Source organism: Sphaerodactylus townsendi, linkage group LG03 (genome assembly GCF_021028975.2).
Source record: "Sphaerodactylus townsendi isolate TG3544 linkage group LG03, MPM_Stown_v2.3, whole genome shotgun sequence".
NCBI lineage: Eukaryota > Metazoa > Chordata > Lepidosauria > Squamata > Sphaerodactylidae > Sphaerodactylus > Sphaerodactylus townsendi.
In genome coordinates this window covers 397,516-415,876 of record NC_059427.1, presented here as the reverse complement: position 1 = coordinate 415,876, position 18,361 = coordinate 397,516, and the positions used below count along the sequence as shown (strand labels likewise).

The following is an 18,361-nucleotide window of genomic DNA, read 5'->3' as shown; positions in this document are numbered from 1 at the left end:
CCCCCTCATGGTTTCCCCTTCAGCTGCCCCTACATCTTGCTGTTCACATAAGACAGTGATTGGCCATGCTGGCAGGGGCTGATGGGAACTGTAGTCCATAACATCTGGAGTGCCAAAGGTTCGCCACCACGGGCATAAGACAAGGGAGTGTTTTCAGTTCAACTTTGGCTCTGTGGCAGAATCACGAACTGCAAGCCATTCTCTCGGAGGCCGCAAACTACCCCTGCTCCCCTACACCAACCGCTTCCTCCGCCTTCTCCCCCCTCCTGGCCCTGAGTTCTGGAGCATCTTTTCAGCGCACAAGGAGCTCAGCAGGTACTCCAATGGCGCGCCTTCTTCATTGTCACAAACATGTACCAGGAATGGAAGGCCCCCCCCCCCCCCCCGCAATCCTCTTTCTCTGCTCTTCGTTCCATGAAATTTATCTATGGTACAAACGACAGAGCAGGCCGTTCACTGTTCAGGCAGCAGCACAAGGCTTCCTTCTGGCATTTGAGGATTTCTGCCTGCATCGCTCTGCAGAACAGAAAATGCAAGAAACTACCTCTCAGGTGCCAACCACTCTGCTCTCTGCCCCACCTCATGGCATCCCCAAGACAATTCCCACTAACCCAGGCTTCAAGCCCAGACAACCTCCTAAGAATATAAGAACATAAGAACGAGCCTGCTGGATCAGACCGGAGTCCATCTAGTCCAGTTCTCTGCTACTCGCAGTGGCCCACCAGGTGCCTTTGGGAGCTCACGTGCAGGATGTGAAAGCAATGGCCTTCTGCGGCTGCTGCTCCTGAGCACCTGGACTGTTAAGGCATTAGCAACCTCAGATCAAAGAGGATCAAGATTGGGAGCCATAGATCGACTTCTCCTCCATAAATCTGTCCAAGCCCTTTTAAAAAGCTTTTAAAACCTCACAGGGTTGCTGTGAAGATAACAGGGGGAGAACCATGTACAGAGAGTTGAGCTCCTGGAAGGAAAGGCCAGTTAAAAAAGAAGTACGATACACTATTACAGACGATCTATTAAGAGTTTCAGCATCTAATGCTGAACTCTGAGACTGGGTGTATAGAGAAGATGCCAGAATAAATAGACAATTAATAGTTCAGTCAAAAACTGCTCCATGGTATATAGACTATTTAAAAGAGATCACATTATAGCTACATATCTGAACACTTCACTAACAAGAAACTTAAGAATAGCTGATACCTCTATTAGATTTCAATCAATGCCTTCTGCAGGGCTCAGTGGTAGATATACACGAACACCTTTTTCTCAGTGTTTCTGTATCTGTGGAAAACATGAGCTTGAGGATCTTTCCCGTTACATACTGTCCTGTCCTTTATATTCAGCAATAAGAAAAAGATTCTTGGAGCCAATGCTACCCAGGACAGCTTTTTTGTCTGATGATGAGAAATTGATTTTTTTACTATCTGTTATCGATTCCTACATTTCTTACAAGATGGCTCTTTTTGCCCTGGCGGCCAGGAAAATGCGAGCAGAGTGTTTGAAGCACTGTTTGAACTGATGATTCAATGAGCTTGTGGTCAACTTAGTTTAGTATGAAGAAGCTGTAAAAACACCCGACATGGAAAGTATTTGATGGGGCATTTTAATTTGGATATAGTGAATATAAATAATTTATATTTTAATCTAAATATAAGTTTATTATTTTAATTTTAACTGTATGAATTATTTTAATTTTAACTGTATGGTGTTTTTTTAATTTTAACTGTATGTATTTTTGGATGTTATAGCCAATGGCTCAAACAATAAATACTACTTGACTTGACAAAAAAAGAAATAAAAAGAAATGAGCATAAATATCTGGGAATTGGCTGCTACCTAGTAGGAGTCTGACTACAACATCTGGGCTGTTCCTTGGCTCACCTGCCCTCCCATCTAGACACAGAGACCAGCGGGGAGGGGACCCCCCCCCCCCGCCCCACATGCTATAGATGGGCCAAGAAACCCTGTATCATCCAGCATGGTGTAGTGGATAAGAATGGCAGACTCTGATCTGGAGAACTGGGTTCAATTCCCCACTCCTCCTTGTGAAGCCTGCTGGGTGTTCTTGGGCTAGTCACAGTTCATTCAGAAATCTCTCAGCCCCACCTGCCTCACAAGATATCTGTGGTCAGGAGAGGAAGGGAAGGAGTTTTTTTAGCTGCCTTGAGACTCCTTATGGTTGAGAGAAGTGGGGTATAAATCCAAACTCTTCTTCTGTACCCCCAACAGGGTTGAGCTGTACAAAACAGTTCACAAGTTTACTTGGATAAATAATTAGAGAGTGTAATCTGGACAGATGTGTACAGCTTGCTGTAACTAGGATCCAATTATGTAATTCTGCACTATTAATATGCCGCGTTACGCAGTGCTCATCTGCCGAACTGCAGCCCAAGCTCTGCTCATGACCAGAGTTTAATCCTGGCAGAAATGGTGGAGGAATCTCTTCCTTTGGAGGTTTTGAAACAGAGTCCAGATGGCCATCGGTTGGGAGGGATTTGATTGTGTGTTCCTGTGTGGTGCGGGGGGCTGGATTAGGTGACCTTTGGGGTTTTTTTTGAACTCTATGATTTAAAGTTGGTTTCAGGTAGCCTGCTCAAGATGATTCGGCTTTCCATCCTCCCGAGTTCAGTAAAATGAGTATCCAGCTTGCTGGGGAAGGCCACGGCAAGCTACCCCGACTGTAAACATAATTTTAGTAAACACCATGATGTGATGTAACCCCATTGGTCAGGAACAACACTGTGCTTGCTCAGGGATGACCTTTATTGTTTTTAAATATGCCACATTAAAAGGAATGCTTCAGTTCTATCTTTTGGATTTCGTCTAGGCTCCGTATTACCAAAGCCCTGCTCTTCTGTACACTGAATGGCTGATCCTGTCAACTGTATTGACTCACTCTGTGTCACCTGCCCAAGAGAGAAAAGCAGACTATACATAATGTAAATAACTAAAAGGATGGGACAGCCGAGGAGCCATGCTGCCGGTTGGATGCCCAGCCAAGAGACTCAGTGAGACAGGTAGCCCTATTCACAATGGAAATCAAATCGTCGTCGTCGTCGTCATCTGTCAGATTCAGAAGGCAGCCCTGCTGGGATTCGCACGAATCCGACGCCTCCGACACATTTCAACGTCCTTGGCCTCTGGGTGGGGCTCGAGCTGTAATGAATGGCCAACAGCAACCAGCTAAAGAACTGGCAGCTGTAGCATTAAACGAAATGTAGTAATAATAATCATAGGACAGCAGGAGCCTGAAACGAAGCGTAAAATGCTGACGGCCGCGTCTTCCTCCCCAAAGCAGAAAAGCCACGCAGCGAGAGGAGGGGGAGGCGCACAGTTCCGCCCGCAACCCCGTCCCCCTTCTGGTACAAGTTTTGCAACGCAGCCATTCTGTCGGTGGCTGCACTCTGCACATGCCCCGGAACCCCCTGAGTCACCCTCCTCCCCCCCGTGGGCATTGCACCAACCCAAAGCCGGAAAGGGGCGGGGCTGCGCGCGCTCCTAGTCAGGGAAGGAGCCGGACTGCAGCGAGAGAGCAGCGCGCATGCGCGTCGTGGCTGTCGGGGGCAACGCGGGAGCCATGCTGACTTAACCCCAAAGCGAGGCCTCGGCGGGGGAGGGGTGGCTTCTTTTCCGCCCCCCCCCCGCCCGTCCCGAGGGGGCTCCGCGGGGGCTTCTCCTTTTTATTTTCAAGGGAAGGGGGGGCAAGGACGCGCCCCCCCTTCAAGGAATATTTTGTGCCCCCCTTGGGAAGGCGGAAGGCGTCACGTGACGAAGGACAACCAATCGGAGCGTGGTGACGTCGGCGGCTCGGGTGTCCCCGCCTGGCAACGGCGACTGCGGCGACGGCTGTTTCTCTCGGTTTTTCCCCCCTTGTCGGGCTTCTTATTTTCCACACTGCAGAGGACCAAGTCGGGCTACTTCTTCGGAATCGGCCGCGATGGCGCGCTTTGGATTAGGGCCTTTGGGCGGGCGCGCCTTCCACACTCCTGCTAGCCAATGGGGTGAGTGCTTTTCGGTCACGTGACCCGACCTCAGCACACTGCCGCATGCGGGCGTTGGGGGGACGGGAGCGCGCGGAAGCCGTCAATCACTCCGTTCCTCCCGCCTCCTGTGGCCCCCTCCGCCCAATGGGGAGGGGGGAGGCGAGGCGAGGCTGGGCGGCGGCTGCTTAAAGGGCCAGCGGCGTTATGTAAAGGGAGGCGTTGGGTGTCACGTGGCACGCGACCGTGGGGACCCCCTTTTCTGTGTGGGGAGGGCGGAGGCCCGTCGTCCAGAGGGGGAGCCGGAGGCCCCCCCCCCCGCCGCCCTCTTCCGGGTTTCTCTGAGGCCACCCGGGTCCGGACGCCGGTTTTGAAAATGCCTCCCAGGAACCGGGGTAAACCTCCATGGACGGGCGCAGCGGGGGGGAGGGAGGGGCCGGGGTTGTGGAGACCCCCCCCCGCAGCCGCCGCGCTTTGACTGTGTTCTGGCGGGGTTGGGGGGGGGCAGGTGTGACGCGGGTGGAAGAAAAGGGGGGGCCGTGGGCGGGGCCCGGATAAGGTCTGGGGGCGCCTCCCGGTGGCCTCGAGGCTCCCTCGCTCTGCCGCGGCGGCGGCGGGGGAGGGGCGCGGTTTCTCTGAAGGAAAGATGGAGGCGGCGGGAAGTGCTGCGTCATGGCCGCCCAGGCAGGCGGAGGCTCTGCGGGGATGGAGGGCCGAGCACGGGGGGGCGGGGGGGGAGCGGCAAATCCTCGCCCTTTGTGCCGCCGCCGCCGCCGGGACGCTCTGCTGGGGACGAGTGGGGGGGGGGCGAGCGCCGGGGCGCGGAGGCCGCCCTGTTTAATCGCGCAAAATGGCGGCCGGCCGGCCGGTCTGCTCCTGCTTGAGGGGCTGGCGCGGAGGCGCTCGGGGCCGGGGCGGCGCTGGCTCCCTGGCCGGTCCTGGCGGCGGCGGGGCTGGGAGAGTTCTGCTCGAGGGGGCGGGCGAGGCGCGCGCCCGCGAGAGAGAGACTCTTTTGTGTGAGGGGAGCGGCGTTTTGGCGGGAAAGGGAGCCTGAGGGGAGTCGTCGGCCCGCTCCGTTGCCCGGCGGCGCCCGTCTTCCGCTCGCGGGCCTGGGAAGGGCCGTTTCTTCGGGCGGCGGCCGAGAGCCGTCCGAGGCGAGCGGCCGCGGTCATTGTTAGCCAGCCAGCCGGCCGGCGCCCAGCTTCTCCGCAGCAGCAGCAGCAGCCACAAAATGGCGCTTCCTCCTCCCTTCCCCCCGCGGAGAACAGAGCATCACAACAACCAACGGCCGCTTGCCAGCCCTCGCCCCGCCCCCGCGTGACTGGTCGACCAATCAGGCGGCCGCGGGCGGTGAGGCCGACCAATGCGGGACCTCGCCGCCGCCGCCAGCAGGCCAGGACAGCTCCACAGGAGGCTGCTGAGAGGCGGGTGATTGACGGCGGCGTCGCCCAATCGCTAGACTAGATGTTCTTATGTTCCGCCCGGGGCCCTCTGCCGAGCCGGCAAAGAGGCGTGTCCGAGCGGGATAGTGATGTCAGCGCCTCCCGTGGCCAATCAGAGGCCGGCTGGCGTCTATATAAGGGCGGTCGGGGGTAGGCCGGGAGGCGCCATTTCGCGGGAGCGGAGGACGGCTGCTGGCCCGAGAGAGCGCGGACTCGAGCGGGTGGGCGGGCTCCATCCGGATCCATCCTCGCCCAGCGGTTCCCCGTCGTCAGCCGGCGGGGCCTCCTCCCGGCCGCCGTAGCGCCTCCTGCCCCGCCCCGAGAGCCGCGGCCAGTCTCCCCAGTACAATCCACCGGCATCCGCCGCCCCGACCGCGACGAGCCGCCCGTGGACCGGCCCCGTCGGGCGCGGCAGCCTTCGAGGAGTCCGCCGAGCCCCGTATTGCCGGCCTCCGCATCGAGCAGGGCCGCCCCGGAGGCCCCCGACAGCCGCCCCCCCTCCACTGCGGCTCTGCTCGCCTGCTTCTCGCCTAGGCCGCCATTTTCTCCGCTCTGTGCTGCGCGGCCGGCCGAGGGGATCGGCGGCAGCCCGCCATGCAGTAGCCCCCCCTCCGCCCCCGAGCGGCCCCCCCGCCCCTTGGAGCCCCCCGCCGTTCCAGCAAAGTGGGGGGGTTCCCCGAGGCCACGGAGGCGCCGGCGGCTGGAGCGGGACCCGCCCGGGAAAGAGCCGGGCCCCCGGCGGCTGCAGCAGCAGCAGCGGGCGGCATGTTGCAGAACGTGAACCCCAACGGCAAGTACGTAAGCCGGAGCGCGCCGCCCGCAGAGGGGCGGGGCGGGGGATGGCGGAGGAGGAGGAGGGGGCAGGAAGAGGCGTCGCGGGGGGGGGCGAGGGAGGGAGGGGAATCTCTGCCGCGGGGAGTGGGAGGGTCGTGCCGCGGCCCCGAAAGCCCCGGTCCTGAACTCCGCGATTCTTCGCTGTTCCCCAAAAGCGCTCGTGGTCGCCCCGGTGGGGGACAAGATGCGTCGAGACTCCCCCCCCCCCCCGGACTGTCAGAAGCGGGGTCCTGGCTGGCAGCCCGTCGCCCCTTTGATTTGATGTCGACCCCTGGCAGGCGGGGCTAAGGGCCTGGTGGTCTGTAACCTTCCAGCTCCACAGACCCCCCAGCCTCTGTCCATTGGGCACCCCCACCCCAAGTGACCTGCAGGAAAACCCACCGGGGAGTTCTTGCCTTGCCAGGGGGTGATGTAAAACGTTGGGGACTCTGTGGTTGACTGCCGGGGAGGGTTTTTCTCGGATGGTGGCTGATTTTGGGGGTGTTGTTGGGGGTCATTGACTGCCATCGTGTGGGACATGCACACTGTGTTGTGATCCTTGAGGTAACGTTGAGTGGGTGGAGAGGGCGTGCAGATGGCCCAGTGACAAGAGATGTTGCCATCCTAGGTAGCTCTTGTTTCGTTTCTTATTCCAGGGGTGTCAAATCCAGCTCCCCAGATGTTCACAGATTGCGATTTCTGTCACCCTGGTGTGAATCACAGTCTGGGAAAATCTGGAGGACTGGATTTTAACCCCCGTTGCTCCTCAGCATGGTCTTGAAGTAGTTCCACTCACTGCTGCATTGCAGGAGGCTTTACCTTCAGGTGATCTCCGGGGCCAGGGGCCATAGATAGCTTGGGGGCTTGCAAACGCTGCCTTCCCGTAACTTTGCATGTCTGCCCCTGTCCCACAGGATCCTTGGGGAGGCCAATGTGGGCTTGGTGGGACTGGCGGTGGAGTCCACACCGGGGAAGCGCATCCGCAAGCCCTCGCTGCTGTACGAGGGCTTCGAGGGCCCCACCGTGGCCTCTGTCCCAACCCTCCAGCTGGCGTCCAACAACCCGCCCCCGCCGGAGGTCACCAACTGCAAGAAGCCCGGCAGGGTCACCAACCAGGTGCAGTACCTCCACAAGGTGGTGATGAAAGCCCTCTGGAAGCACCAGTTCGCCTGGCCCTTCCGCCAGCCCGTGGATGCCGTCAAGCTGGGCCTTCCGGTAAGGTCCCCTCCCTGCTTGTGTCCCCTGCTGGGGGAGGGGGGAGCTGCAGGGAGCCTGGCGCTGGGGCCTGTGGGTCAGCCACCTCCCGCCCTTCCCATGTGCTCAGTTGGCATCAGGGGGTGCTAGAGACAGGCTTCCTCAGACAGGGAATTGTCTCACTGAGGCGTAAGGGGTGGGGAAAGTTGTAGGAACTCTGCTTGCTTAAAGACACCCCACTATCTTTGAGAGGTGGTTGGTGATTTTTGCCTGGAACCAGTCCTGGCTCCTTCTGCTGGTTTGGGGTTGTTTTCTGGAGGGCCCCCAGTTCTGGCCCTGCCTTTGGACTGTGTTGCTTAGGGAAGCTCAGCAGACATTGATTTCTCAAGCATAATCCGAGGCTCTGGGTCTTGCACCCAGAACGGCCGCCCCGCCCTGATGGTCCCTACAAAGGTATGGATGAGATGATGCAGCCGCTTTTGCGCTCTCGCGCCACCCTCCCCGTCTAATCTCTTCTGCCCTGAATGCGTTTTGCAGATTCCCATCCATGACTTTGTAGAAGACATCCAGTGACCCCCAAATTAAAGGCCAGCACCTGTGGCACCTAAGGAGTTAAAGCCCAGAGGTAAAAATCCACTTAGGCTTACACTTGCTTAGCTGTTTGGTCACCCTGCCAATGGCGGCTTCCTCCAGGGGCGCTTCTGCTGCCTCTCCCAGCACAGCTGTGCTCTGGGGAGTCTCCTTCAATGGCAGGGTCTAGGGCAGCCCCCAGGAGAGGAAGGGGCAGCAAGCCAAGCTTGCTGAGCAAGTATTTCCTGGCCATCCCAGATGTGTTCAGGCAAGACCTCTCCCCCCTCCCCCTGTGCAGAATCTGGCCGAGGGTGCTGAGCAGGACTCTGGTTGGGACGCTGATCGCGCTGCTGCCGCGCTCTGGACGGGCAAGTGGGGAGGGTGGGAGGCAGCCTGCCGGGGGCCTGACCGTCTGGCCTCCTTGCTCTGTTCTCTCCAGGACTATCACAAGATCATCAAGCAGCCCATGGACATGGGGACCATCAAGCGGCGGCTGGAGAACTGCTACTACTGGAGTTCGGCCGAGTGCATGCAGGACTTCAACACCATGTTTACCAACTGCTACATCTACAACAAGGTAGGCGGGGGGGCTGGAGCTGGTGGACTCCACGGGCGGAGGCAGGTGGGTGGCGGCTGATGGGAGTTGGGTCTTGGGAGGGGTGGAGAAAAGGCCGCAGGCAGACTAGAGAGGTCTTTGCTGTTGTACAGTGAACTGTGAGAACAGTTGAGATGACGGAGCATTTAGATTTATAGCCGCCCCCCCCCCCCCCACCACCATTTGTTTCCCGTAAGGGCAGTCAAGGCAGCTTACAAGTTCTTTTTCCTTTCCTTTCTCCACAACAGAGACCCCCAAGTGGGTCTGAGAGTGGAGGCAACTATAGGTAGCCCAAGGTCACCCAGCAGGCTTCACGTATAGGAGTGTGTGATCCTCCACGGCAGGGGGTTGGACTTGTGGTCTCTTCCTGGTCTCCGTGATTCTGTGCAGTTCACCAAATAAGAGTTCACCGCTTATGTGGGAGGGACGGGGAATTAAAGCAGGTTTTCCAGATTAAAGTCTACTTGCTCTTAACCGTGACACCATGATGGGGTTAGGAGCAAGTTGTTGGATTGGGGGGGGGGGGGCAACCTGCAGTGCAGAGACCTCCCTTCCTGGTTGGTTGATGTTCTCTTTCCTCCGTCCAGCCCACAGATGACATTGTGCTGATGGCCCAGACTCTGGAGAAGATTTTCCTGCAGAAAGTAGCCCAGATGCCCCAAGAGGAGCAAGAAATTGTCGTCACGGTGGCCAAGAACAGCCACAAGAAGGGGGCTTCCCGCGCAGCAGGTGATTGTTTGTGTTGGGGCTCCTGGGCCTTCCAACTCCCCATTGCTAGTCAGAATCTCCCAGTCTCCAGTTGTTTAACTGCGGTCACACACCCTGTCAGTCAGGCTTTACCTTCATTGCAGCAAGGGTATTTCAGAGGGCGAAGGAGGGACAGTGAAGTCAGAAGACTGTGTACTCTGGGGTGTGGGGTGAAAGGGGACGCTGGGTTTTCTCTTGTGAAAGGTGGGGGTTGGGGCGTCAGAGCTGCCTGGGTTGCTGGCTGTGAATCCAAGGCTTGGCTTGTGTGGAGGAGGCCTGAGGCCGTGGCCCCTGACGGATCCTCCTCTTGTCTCACCAGCACTCCAAGCGGCGGCGGCCAACGCAGCTGCCCATCAAGTCCCTGCCGTCTCTTCCGTGTCCCACACACAGCTGTTCCCCACAAGCACGGACATTCCCACCACGATCGTCAGCATCCCCCACCCTTCCGTCATCTCTGCGCCACTCCTCAAGCCCCTCCACTCCACGCCTCCCACCCAGCCGGTGCTCACAGTGCCTGCCCCCACCCAGCCCGTGGCCAAGGTGAGCCAGTGGGGTGGTGGGGCAAGGGGCGGGGGGGGGGGCTGAATGGGGGCCCATTTGGGAGGGAAGACTGTGCTGTCGCTGCCTCCCCGGTTGGGAACCCCACAAGCATCTTTTCTCCCTTCGCAGAAAAAGGGTGTGAAGCGGAAAGCGGACACGACCACCCCGACCCCGACCGCCATCATCGCCACCAGCGGGGGAGAGTCCTCGCCTTCAGCCACCGTGCCGGAGGTAAAGGCGGCCAAGATCCCTGCCCGTCGGGAAAGCGGACGCCCCATCAAGCCCCCCCGCAAGGACCTCCCGGACTCCCAGCAGCACCAGACCTCCAAGCGAGGGAAGCTCTCGGAGCAGCTGAAATACTGCAACGGCATTCTGAAGGAGCTGGTGTCCAAGAAGTACGCGGCCTACGCCTGGCCCTTCTACAAGCCAGTGGACGCCTCGGCCCTGGGCCTCCACGACTACCATGAGATCATCAAGCACCCCATGGACCTCAGCACCATCAAGGTAACCCCACAGGCTGAGTGGGGGCGGGGAGAGGGCAGGGCAGTGGGGTTGAGACCCCAGGCAGCGGCAGAAGGGGGGCTTTGCTGCCCACTGTGGTAGGAGCCCAAGCAGTACGGGCGTTCGTTGAAACCTTTTTTGTGAACCTGTGGGCTGCGAATTTTTGGATGGTACAAGTTCATCATGGTAACAAAACGTGAGGAAACACGATGGGAAACACTGGGTGGGAAGGAGGGATTTGGGCCGGGGTAGCACCTGCCTGTGAGTTGAAATGCGCAGCACCCAATTCTGCTTGGCTAAGTTCCTGTTTGCTTTGGCGGATGTTGGATTTTTGCCCTTTGAACTGCAGTTGCATTTTGTTTTTTTGGTATAGAGCAAGCCTGGGCTAGTGGTGTCAGAGCAGGGGGGCTCTAGTCTGGGGGGCCGGGTTTGATTTTCTGCTCCTACCCATAAAGCTTGCTGGGTGGTCTTCGGTCAGTCACAGCTCGGCGAACTCCCTCAGCTCCACTGAGCTCACAAGATGTCTGTTGTGGGGTCAGGGAAGGAAGCAGTTTGTAAGTCCCTTTGAGCCTCTTTGGTGTAAATCCAGACGTCTTATTCTGCTTGAAATCATTCCAGGGTCTTTTGGTAACTCTCCTTTTTGCTTCCCTTATTTACGCAGCGCAAGATGGAGAACCGGGAGTACCACGATGCCCAGGAGTTTGCATCCGATGTGCGACTGATGTTCTCCAACTGCTACAAGTACAACCCGCCTGACCATGATGTGGTGGCCATGGCCCGCAAATTGCAGGTGAGCCGGTGGGCATAGCAGCTAGTGGGTGGGCCAGGTCTCCTCCCTTGTCATGGGCCGGCCAGACGCCCTGCTCTGTCTCTCCTCCGCTGCAGGACGTCTTTGAGTTCAGCTACGCCAAGATGCCAGATGAACCCCTAGACATGAATCCTCCCTCCACGTCGCTCCCACAGCCAGGGCTCCTGATGAAGTCTTCCTCAGATGAGTCTTCTAGTGACGAAGGGGACGAGGACGAGGAGGAGGAAGAGGAGGAGGGTGACGAAGACGACAGCAGCAGCGAGACCTCTTCAGACAGCGAGGAGAGCTCCGACTCGGAAGAGGAGCGGGCGAACCGCCTGGCTGAGCTCCAGGAACAGGTGAGGCCAAGTGGGCCACGCTGCACGGGCCACGCTCTGGCTGCAAGGTGGGCGCTGCTGCGTGTCGTGCCCCCGCATCAGCTTCTGCCCTTTCCCCTCTGCAGCTGCGAGCCGTGCACGAGCAGCTGGCGGCCCTCTCCCAGGGGCCCGTCTCGAAGCCCAAGAAGAAGCGGGACAAGAAGGAGAAGAAGAAAAAGAAGAAGCTGGAGAAGCGCAAAGCCAAAGCGGGAGAGGAGGAGGCGCGGGCTCACCAGACCCAGCTCAAGAAGTCCAAGAAGGCCGGGGGAGGCACCAGTAGCAAGTGAGTGGGGGGCTGGTGCCATTGCGGGAAGGTGAGGAGGGAGGGGGCCTTCCCCAGCTGTGTGATGACGCTCTTTCCCCGGCAGATCGACCGTGGTGAAGTCCTTGTGTCAATCAAGCCAAGATGGACTGATGGCTGTGGCTCCATCCCTGTGTCCTTGGGAGCGTGTGTGTGTGTGTTTTGCTGACCCCGTGGTTCCCCTTCCCTCCCCCAGGAACTCCAAGAAGGCCGCCTCAAAGGCCCTCCCCCTGCCCGTCCCCGTGCTGTACGACTCGGAAGAGGAGGAGGAGAGCAAGCCGATGACCTACGACGAGAAGCGCCAGCTCAGCCTGGACATCAACAAGCTGCCGGGGGAGAAGCTGGGCCGGGTGGTGCACATCATCCAGTCGCGGGAGCCTTCGCTGCGCGACTCCAACCCCGAGGAGATCGAGATTGACTTTGAGACCCTCAAGCCCTCCACCCTGCGGGAGCTGGAGCGCTACGTCCTCTCGTGCCTGCGCAAGAAGCCCCGCAAGCCCTACAGCGAGAGTGAGCGGCCGGGGGGAGGGGCAAAGGGGGGGGGGGGTTCCACGGGACAGAGACTCCCGGGCAACGAGACGTGCTTCAATCTGGGGATCCAGATTTGATTCCCTAGAAGTTCCCATGAGCAGCTGTTCTGGTCAACTGAATTTGTTTCCCCGTTCCTCCCTATGAAGCCCGCAGGGTGACTTTGAGCCAGTCACGGTTCTCTCAGAACTCTCAGCCATTCTTGCCTCTGGGCTTTGAGACTTCTTACAGGGGAGAAAGCAGGCTACACATCCAGACTCCCTTCTCTCCTCTTATCTTCATTCCACTTGTTACTGTGGGTGTTTTCTCCTCTTGCTTTATGTTGTGCGGTATTTTGTTCCCTTTCTGTAGGTTTGCCCCTCCTGGGGCAACCAAACCACTGAGCTTCTGGTGTAGGAGGTTAAGAGCTCATGTATCTAATCTGGAGGAACCAGGTTTGATTCCCACTCTACCACCTGTGCTGTGGAGGCTTTTCTAGGGAATTCAGATTAGCCTAAGCACTCAAACCTGCGTCAGCTGGGTGACCTTGGAGCTAGTCACAGCTTCTCGGAGCTCTCAGCCCCACCCACCTCACAGGGTTGTTGGTGAGGGGGGAAGCTGAAGGAGATTGTCAGCCCCTTTGAGTCTCCCTGCAGGAGAGAAAGGGGGGATATAAATCCAAACTCCTCCTCCTCAGTGTTGCTGTGGTGATGAATTGCATAGCCATTCTCAAGAGTAGCTGCCAAGATCTCTGGCAAAGGTGTGGTTGGTGCACTGTAATCCCCTGTCTGGTCCTGCCCCTTATTGTGTGACTCTTTTTGGCCCATGTACTGTGGTTGGAGCCCAGAACTGGGTTTTTTTTAGCTACAGGGAGGGGTTGAATGTATGCAGGGCCCCCCATAAGGTATCCTTCTGTTCCCTCTTCCTGACTTGTCAGACAATTTGGAGGGAGATCTGTATTTCTAATTGTTTCTATAACAAAAGGAAATGGCTGAGATTTGGGGGAACAGAGTCCTGTGTTCAGTTCTGCCCCGTGTATTGGGGACAGGGAGTGCTGGTGCCCCTGCAGAGGAGGTGGTTGGGGGGGGGGGGGGGGATGACCCTTGAGTAGGCTCTGGTCTTGACCCTTCCTCTCTCCACTGACCCTGAAGAAGCCAGTGGGCAGAGCAAGGAAGGAGGAACTGGCCCTGGAGAAGAAGCGGGAGCTGGAGAAGCGCTTGCAGGGCGTTAGCGGGGCCCGGCTGAACTCTGCCAAGAAGGCCCCCAAGAAGGGTGAGTGGGGGAGGGAACGGTGGCTGCGTGGGCCCCCTGACTCGTGGCTCCCTGAGGGGTCTACAGAGCCTAGCCCACCTAACACTCTCTCTCTTTTTCCCGCTCAGCCAATGTAGAAGCCGGATCTGGCCCAGCAGCCGCCAGTGAGGTGTCGATCTCTCCCAGCCTGAGCGCCTCCAGCTCCAGCTCCGACTCCAGCAGCTCCAGCTCCTCCCTCCCTCCCTCCTCAGACACGAAGCTTCAGGACTCCAGCTAGGCTGGAGTCAGAAGTCGGGGGGAGTCCAGACACCCAAGAAGCAGTTCTGCAGGACCAGAGCGTGGTGGCAGGAAGGACTGGCACTGCCCAGCCAGGAAGGGGGGCCAGAGGCGCCCGTGGCTAGCTGCCTCTTTCTCTCCCCTGCCCCGGACTCTGGGGCACAGGCTGGCCCGGTTGTGTTTGTGCTGTGGCATGGGGAGGCGGGGAGGAGCTCTAGCCACAGATTAGCTCCAGCAAAGGGGGGGCAACCGTGTTTTACTGTTTGGTTGAATTTAAAAAAAAAAAAAAAAAAACTTGTGGTTTTTATGAAGCATTCAGCAAGTTTGGTTTGTGAGGCTCCTCCCCTGGAGGGACTACATCAGCATGAGGGGGGGGGGGGGCAACATGCTGCCTCGCTGTCTTGGACTGGACCTCCTGGTGGCATTAGGGTGGGGCAGAGAGCCCCCTACTGAGTGGCAATAGAGGCTCTTCTATTTATTTCTCCATCAGTGGTTTTCCCTAGGAGCAGGAATGAGTGCCCCTATGGATGCCCATTAGATCAGACAGGAGACAGCATGTTCTTCATTCCCAGCCCCCCCCCCCCCCCCCCCCAGGGGGACAGGACAGATCCCAAGCTCCTCTTAGGGTTTTTTTATGGTGGCTGTAAAACTCTTTTTCTACTGTTCCTTTGATCCCACCCCTCCTGCCCTTAGCCAACTCCGAGGGCTCCATTTCATCTTATTGTATGTTAAACTTTCTGGTTCTTTGACATGTAAATAAAAAAAATATTATACACCCCAGTGTGGGCTTTTGTGATGGGAAGGGAGGGGGCAGCTTCTGGCTTCTTTGTGAGATTCAGGACCAGTGCAGGGGACTATGGCTTCACCTGGGACTACTTGGCCCTGGCAGGCAACTACCTATCCTTGGAGTTGGTCGAGGTGGGGAGTGGGGTGGGGGGTCACCAACAGCTAACTGGTGTGTGGTTGAGCTCTACTGCTGTGTCAGACTTGGGGCCTGTGTTGCCTTAACAGAGTATGTCTGGAGTTTCCAGAGTTTGATACTCCCTCAGGCCTCACTCTTTCCCCTCTTTCCTCCCACATCTGCAGCACTTGATCTTAAGCGTCCTGAGGAGCTTGTAGGCTCCGATCTGGAGAACTGGGTTTGATTTACTCCCTCCATTATGAAGGGAGGACTCTTATCAGGTGAACTGGATCTGTTTCTCTGCTGCTCTGCTTGAAAACCTGCTGGGTGACCTTGGACCCGTCCACAGTTCTCTGGGGAATCCCTCCATCCCACACAGCCTCACCAGGTGTTTGTTGTGGGAGAGAGGAAGGGAAGCAGTTTGGAAGCTGCCAGAGTCTCACTTGCAGGAGAGGAACAGGAGGAGGGATAAATCAAGCCTCCTCTATTTCCAACAGTGAAGCGGCTACCTCTGCCTATCCCACAACACCCCCAACACACCCGCCTGTTGCCGTTGGAGACTGGACTCCAGCATCGTGGTTGGAAAGCACTAGGGCCATCCTAGTCTGCCCCCCCACAGTGCAGGAACATCCCATCAGGGCACTCCTGACAGAGGGCCTTGGCCCACTTCTTAGAGCATGTATTTGGGGCAGTCTGCCCTGCCTTGTAGGCCGGCTGAGAGTACATCTCCATCAAGTTCATTTTGGATACTTTGAGTGGTGTTTTATCTTTCTGCGACTTTTAAAAGTTTTCCAGAAGAGATGCTTTTGCCCAACCCCGCAGGAATAAAGTGACTGCATGATGGGAGAAGCTGTTTAACATCAGCCCTTGAAACTACAGCCTAGAGCTCTGTTTTCCCACATTTTCTATTATTTAACTCTTAATCTGCCCAACCCAAGGGTCTGGTGGGCTGGGAACCTTTTTACGATACCTGCGTAGCTGATTCCAGAGAACGATTGTGCTGTGGGTTTGGGCGTGGAACCAGTCCTTCTCTAGAGAAGCAGAGAGTGGCTAGGATGCTTCTCTCTGCTGAGCGATTGGGTGTCGCTGATGTGGTCTCCACCTTGGCCTGGTCCTTTAGAGCACTGGAAGCTGAAAACCTCTCAGCCGCCATACCATACAAGTTATCTTTTTTGCAGAGTTCTGTGATGACGGGGGAACTGGGTGGGTGGAGTGGGGACAGAGTCAGAAAATGACCTGAGCAGGTTAGAGAGCTGGGCCAATACTAACAAAATGAATTTCAACAGAGATAAGTGTAAGATAACTGCACTTAGGCAGGGGGAAAATGAACTTTTGCAGATATAGGATGGGCAAAACCTGGCTTGACAACAGTTCATGTGAAAGGACCTGGGAGTCTTTGTAGAACATGAGTCAGGAGTGTGATGTGGCAGCCAAGAAAGCCAATGTGATTCTGGGCTGAATCAGTAGGAGTCTAGCATCTAGAGATTGAGGACAATAAGCGTCTAGACAATTGAGGACCTCTCTATACTGCACTGATCAGACCTCACCTGGAATATTGTGTCCAGTTCCAAATTTGAGAAGGATATTGACAAGCTGGAATGTGCCCAGAGGAGGGGAACCGAAATGGTCAAAGGTCAGGATTTGTCCCCACTGGTCCTGCCAGACAAACCTCCTTGTCCTTCTTTAGTGATGAGCTTACTGGATCGAGGGAACGCTGGTGATGTCGATTTCCCTTGAGCCTTTGGTAGGGTTCCCTGTGATATCCTGATGAGAACCCCACTAAAAACATTCCCCTCACTAGACACAGTGTGTAACAGACCTCCCTCTGTGATGCACCTCTGAAGATGCCAGCCACCGAGGCAGGTGGAACGTCAGGAACAAGATCCACCAGACCACGGCCACACGGCCCGGAAAACCCACCACAACCAGTTGAATCCGGCTGTGAAAAGCCTTCGACCAGACACTGGCTGAGGAGGTTGGGCAAGAGGAGGCTGTCGCTGCCATCTTGCTTGTGGGCTTCCCAAAGGCGGCTGGTCAGGCACACAGTGAACAAAACGCTGGCCTTTGCAGCAGGGCTCTCCTAGGACTCCGTCCGGGCGGTCTCTTTGCAGCAGCTGAGGACTCGATCTACACTTTCGTTGGCTTCTTTGCACATTCTGCACTTTGCATCATCAGAGGATTTTTTTATTATTACTTTGGGCTGGATCGTATTTTTCTTAATGGCCTGCTCTTGAGAAGCTAAAATCAGGGATTCAGTTTCCTTTTTCAGAGTTCCAGTTATTAACTGCAGCCAGGTCTTTTCGTTGTCCACCTTGACCTTGTCCAGAAACTGGCCCTGCGATGCTTTGTTGTGCCAGCTTTCAGTTCTCCTTTTAACCACATTTTTTTCTGTACTCCTGCTCGGTTCTCTGGGCTTTCAGTCAATGCCTGTTCTTCACTTCGATCAATGCCTGTTCCTGAGTTCCATTCGCATAATCGGCCAGCGTTGATGTTGGTCAGGGGCTTCCTGGACCCCAAAGAGGATTTTAGGGGGAGGTTTTGCATCACTGGGCAGTGATTGCGCTCTCCTGGATCAGGGCCGGTTTCTCTCTTACTGAGTTCGGAGCGTGGGGAAGCAAGAACCGAGCCCTTCAGCCATGTCCAGGGTTCCTGGCAAAGACGAAACGTTTTCTGTGGTGGGGGGGGGGGGGGGAGAAGTTCTGGTTCTGTGGCAGAGTACAATTCTCACAAGGGCTGGGGGGGGGCAGCCTGGCTCTAGCGATGTGGGGGGGGGTGTCATTTGCACCCCTGCTGAGCAACTGAAAAGTCTTCCAGAGTGCTTCATCTGACATACGGGACATTATGAAGTCCACCTTGCCCAAAAACTGGCAAGCGAAAGAGGGAGGCTGTAGCCCCGGCCCCACCCTGCTCCCTTTTGTGTTTGGAGGGAGGTGTCCACATAGGAGAGCGGGCAGAACAGAGGCACCAGTTGGGGATGAACCCAGACTGGCAGGAACCCCTGAAGCCTCCTTCCCACACGTCTTGATCCACCCGCCCCAGGTGGGACCGGCAGAGGCCTAAAGCTGTTACCTTCCTGCGTTGGCAAAATCCTTCTCTTTTTCCTTTTGTGTTATATGCCAGCCGTCTTCCCGGCCTGTTAGCAAATTCAGCCTTTTTTGTTTTGTTTTACATATTTCAACTTTGTTTCTATTTCTCTCACCATCAGCACCGATTTCAGTTGTTAAGTAGTCTGTGTTGTATGATGGTTTTATCCTTTGGCTGTTTCCTCACCTGTTCTTTTTCTTAATTTCCTCTGATATTTTCTCTTGGCTTTCTTTTATTCAAGTAAAGTTTGAAAAATTCCGTTTTTCTTTGAAGTCTTGCATAACCGAGTCTTTTTATAATAAATTTTCATTTACCCTCCATCTAAGTGTATTAGATCCCCGTCCCCTTAAATTCCATACTTCCATATCATAGATTATGCTCTGAAAACTCTCTGGTAAAATCTCTACTTTGATAAACTCGGGGGCCGATTTGTTTGACACCCAAATCATGACAAAGAATTATGTCTTTCTGAGTATTAAGCGGCATTCCAATTCT

The 18,361-nt window shown here is 56.4% G+C and overlaps 1 protein-coding gene across 3 annotated transcripts; it reads left to right on the top strand.

Moving 5' to 3' along the window:
- The first annotated feature begins 3,539 nt into the window (after positions 1-3,539).
- On the top strand, positions 3,540-12,566 carry LOC125428617 (bromodomain-containing protein 2-like). Of its 3 annotated transcripts, none has more exons than XM_048489048.1 (10): positions 3,540-4,001; positions 7,150-7,450; positions 8,439-8,576; positions 9,182-9,323; positions 9,661-9,881; positions 10,011-10,385; positions 11,044-11,172; positions 11,268-11,528; positions 11,633-11,829; positions 12,044-12,566. In XM_048489048.1, the coding sequence occupies exons 1-10, from the start codon at positions 3,997-3,999 to the stop codon at positions 12,453-12,455; spliced, it is 2,181 nt and encodes a 726-aa protein (XP_048345005.1). In that variant the 5' UTR covers positions 3,540-3,996; the 3' UTR covers positions 12,456-12,566. The 3 variants fall into 3 exon arrangements, with proteins under 3 accessions (XP_048345005.1, XP_048345004.1, XP_048345006.1); XM_048489047.1 differs by lacking the exon at positions 3,540-4,001 and adding an exon at positions 6,058-6,216; XM_048489049.1 differs by lacking the exon at positions 3,540-4,001 and adding an exon at positions 7,967-8,054 and having other exon boundaries at positions 7,397-7,450; positions 12,044-12,564.
- The last annotated feature ends 5,795 nt before the right edge of the window (positions 12,567-18,361 follow it).

Coding starts and splice junctions, on each gene's coding strand:
- LOC125428617 (XM_048489047.1), top strand. CDS start 6,188: ATGTTGCAGAACGTGAACCCCAACGGCAA. Junction 10,386..11,043: donor TGGACCTCAGCACCATCAAG/GTAACCCCACAG, acceptor TTATTTACGCAG/CGCAAGATGGAGAACCGGGA. Junction 11,173..11,267: donor CCATGGCCCGCAAATTGCAG/GTGAGCCGGTGG, acceptor CCTCCGCTGCAG/GACGTCTTTGAGTTCAGCTA.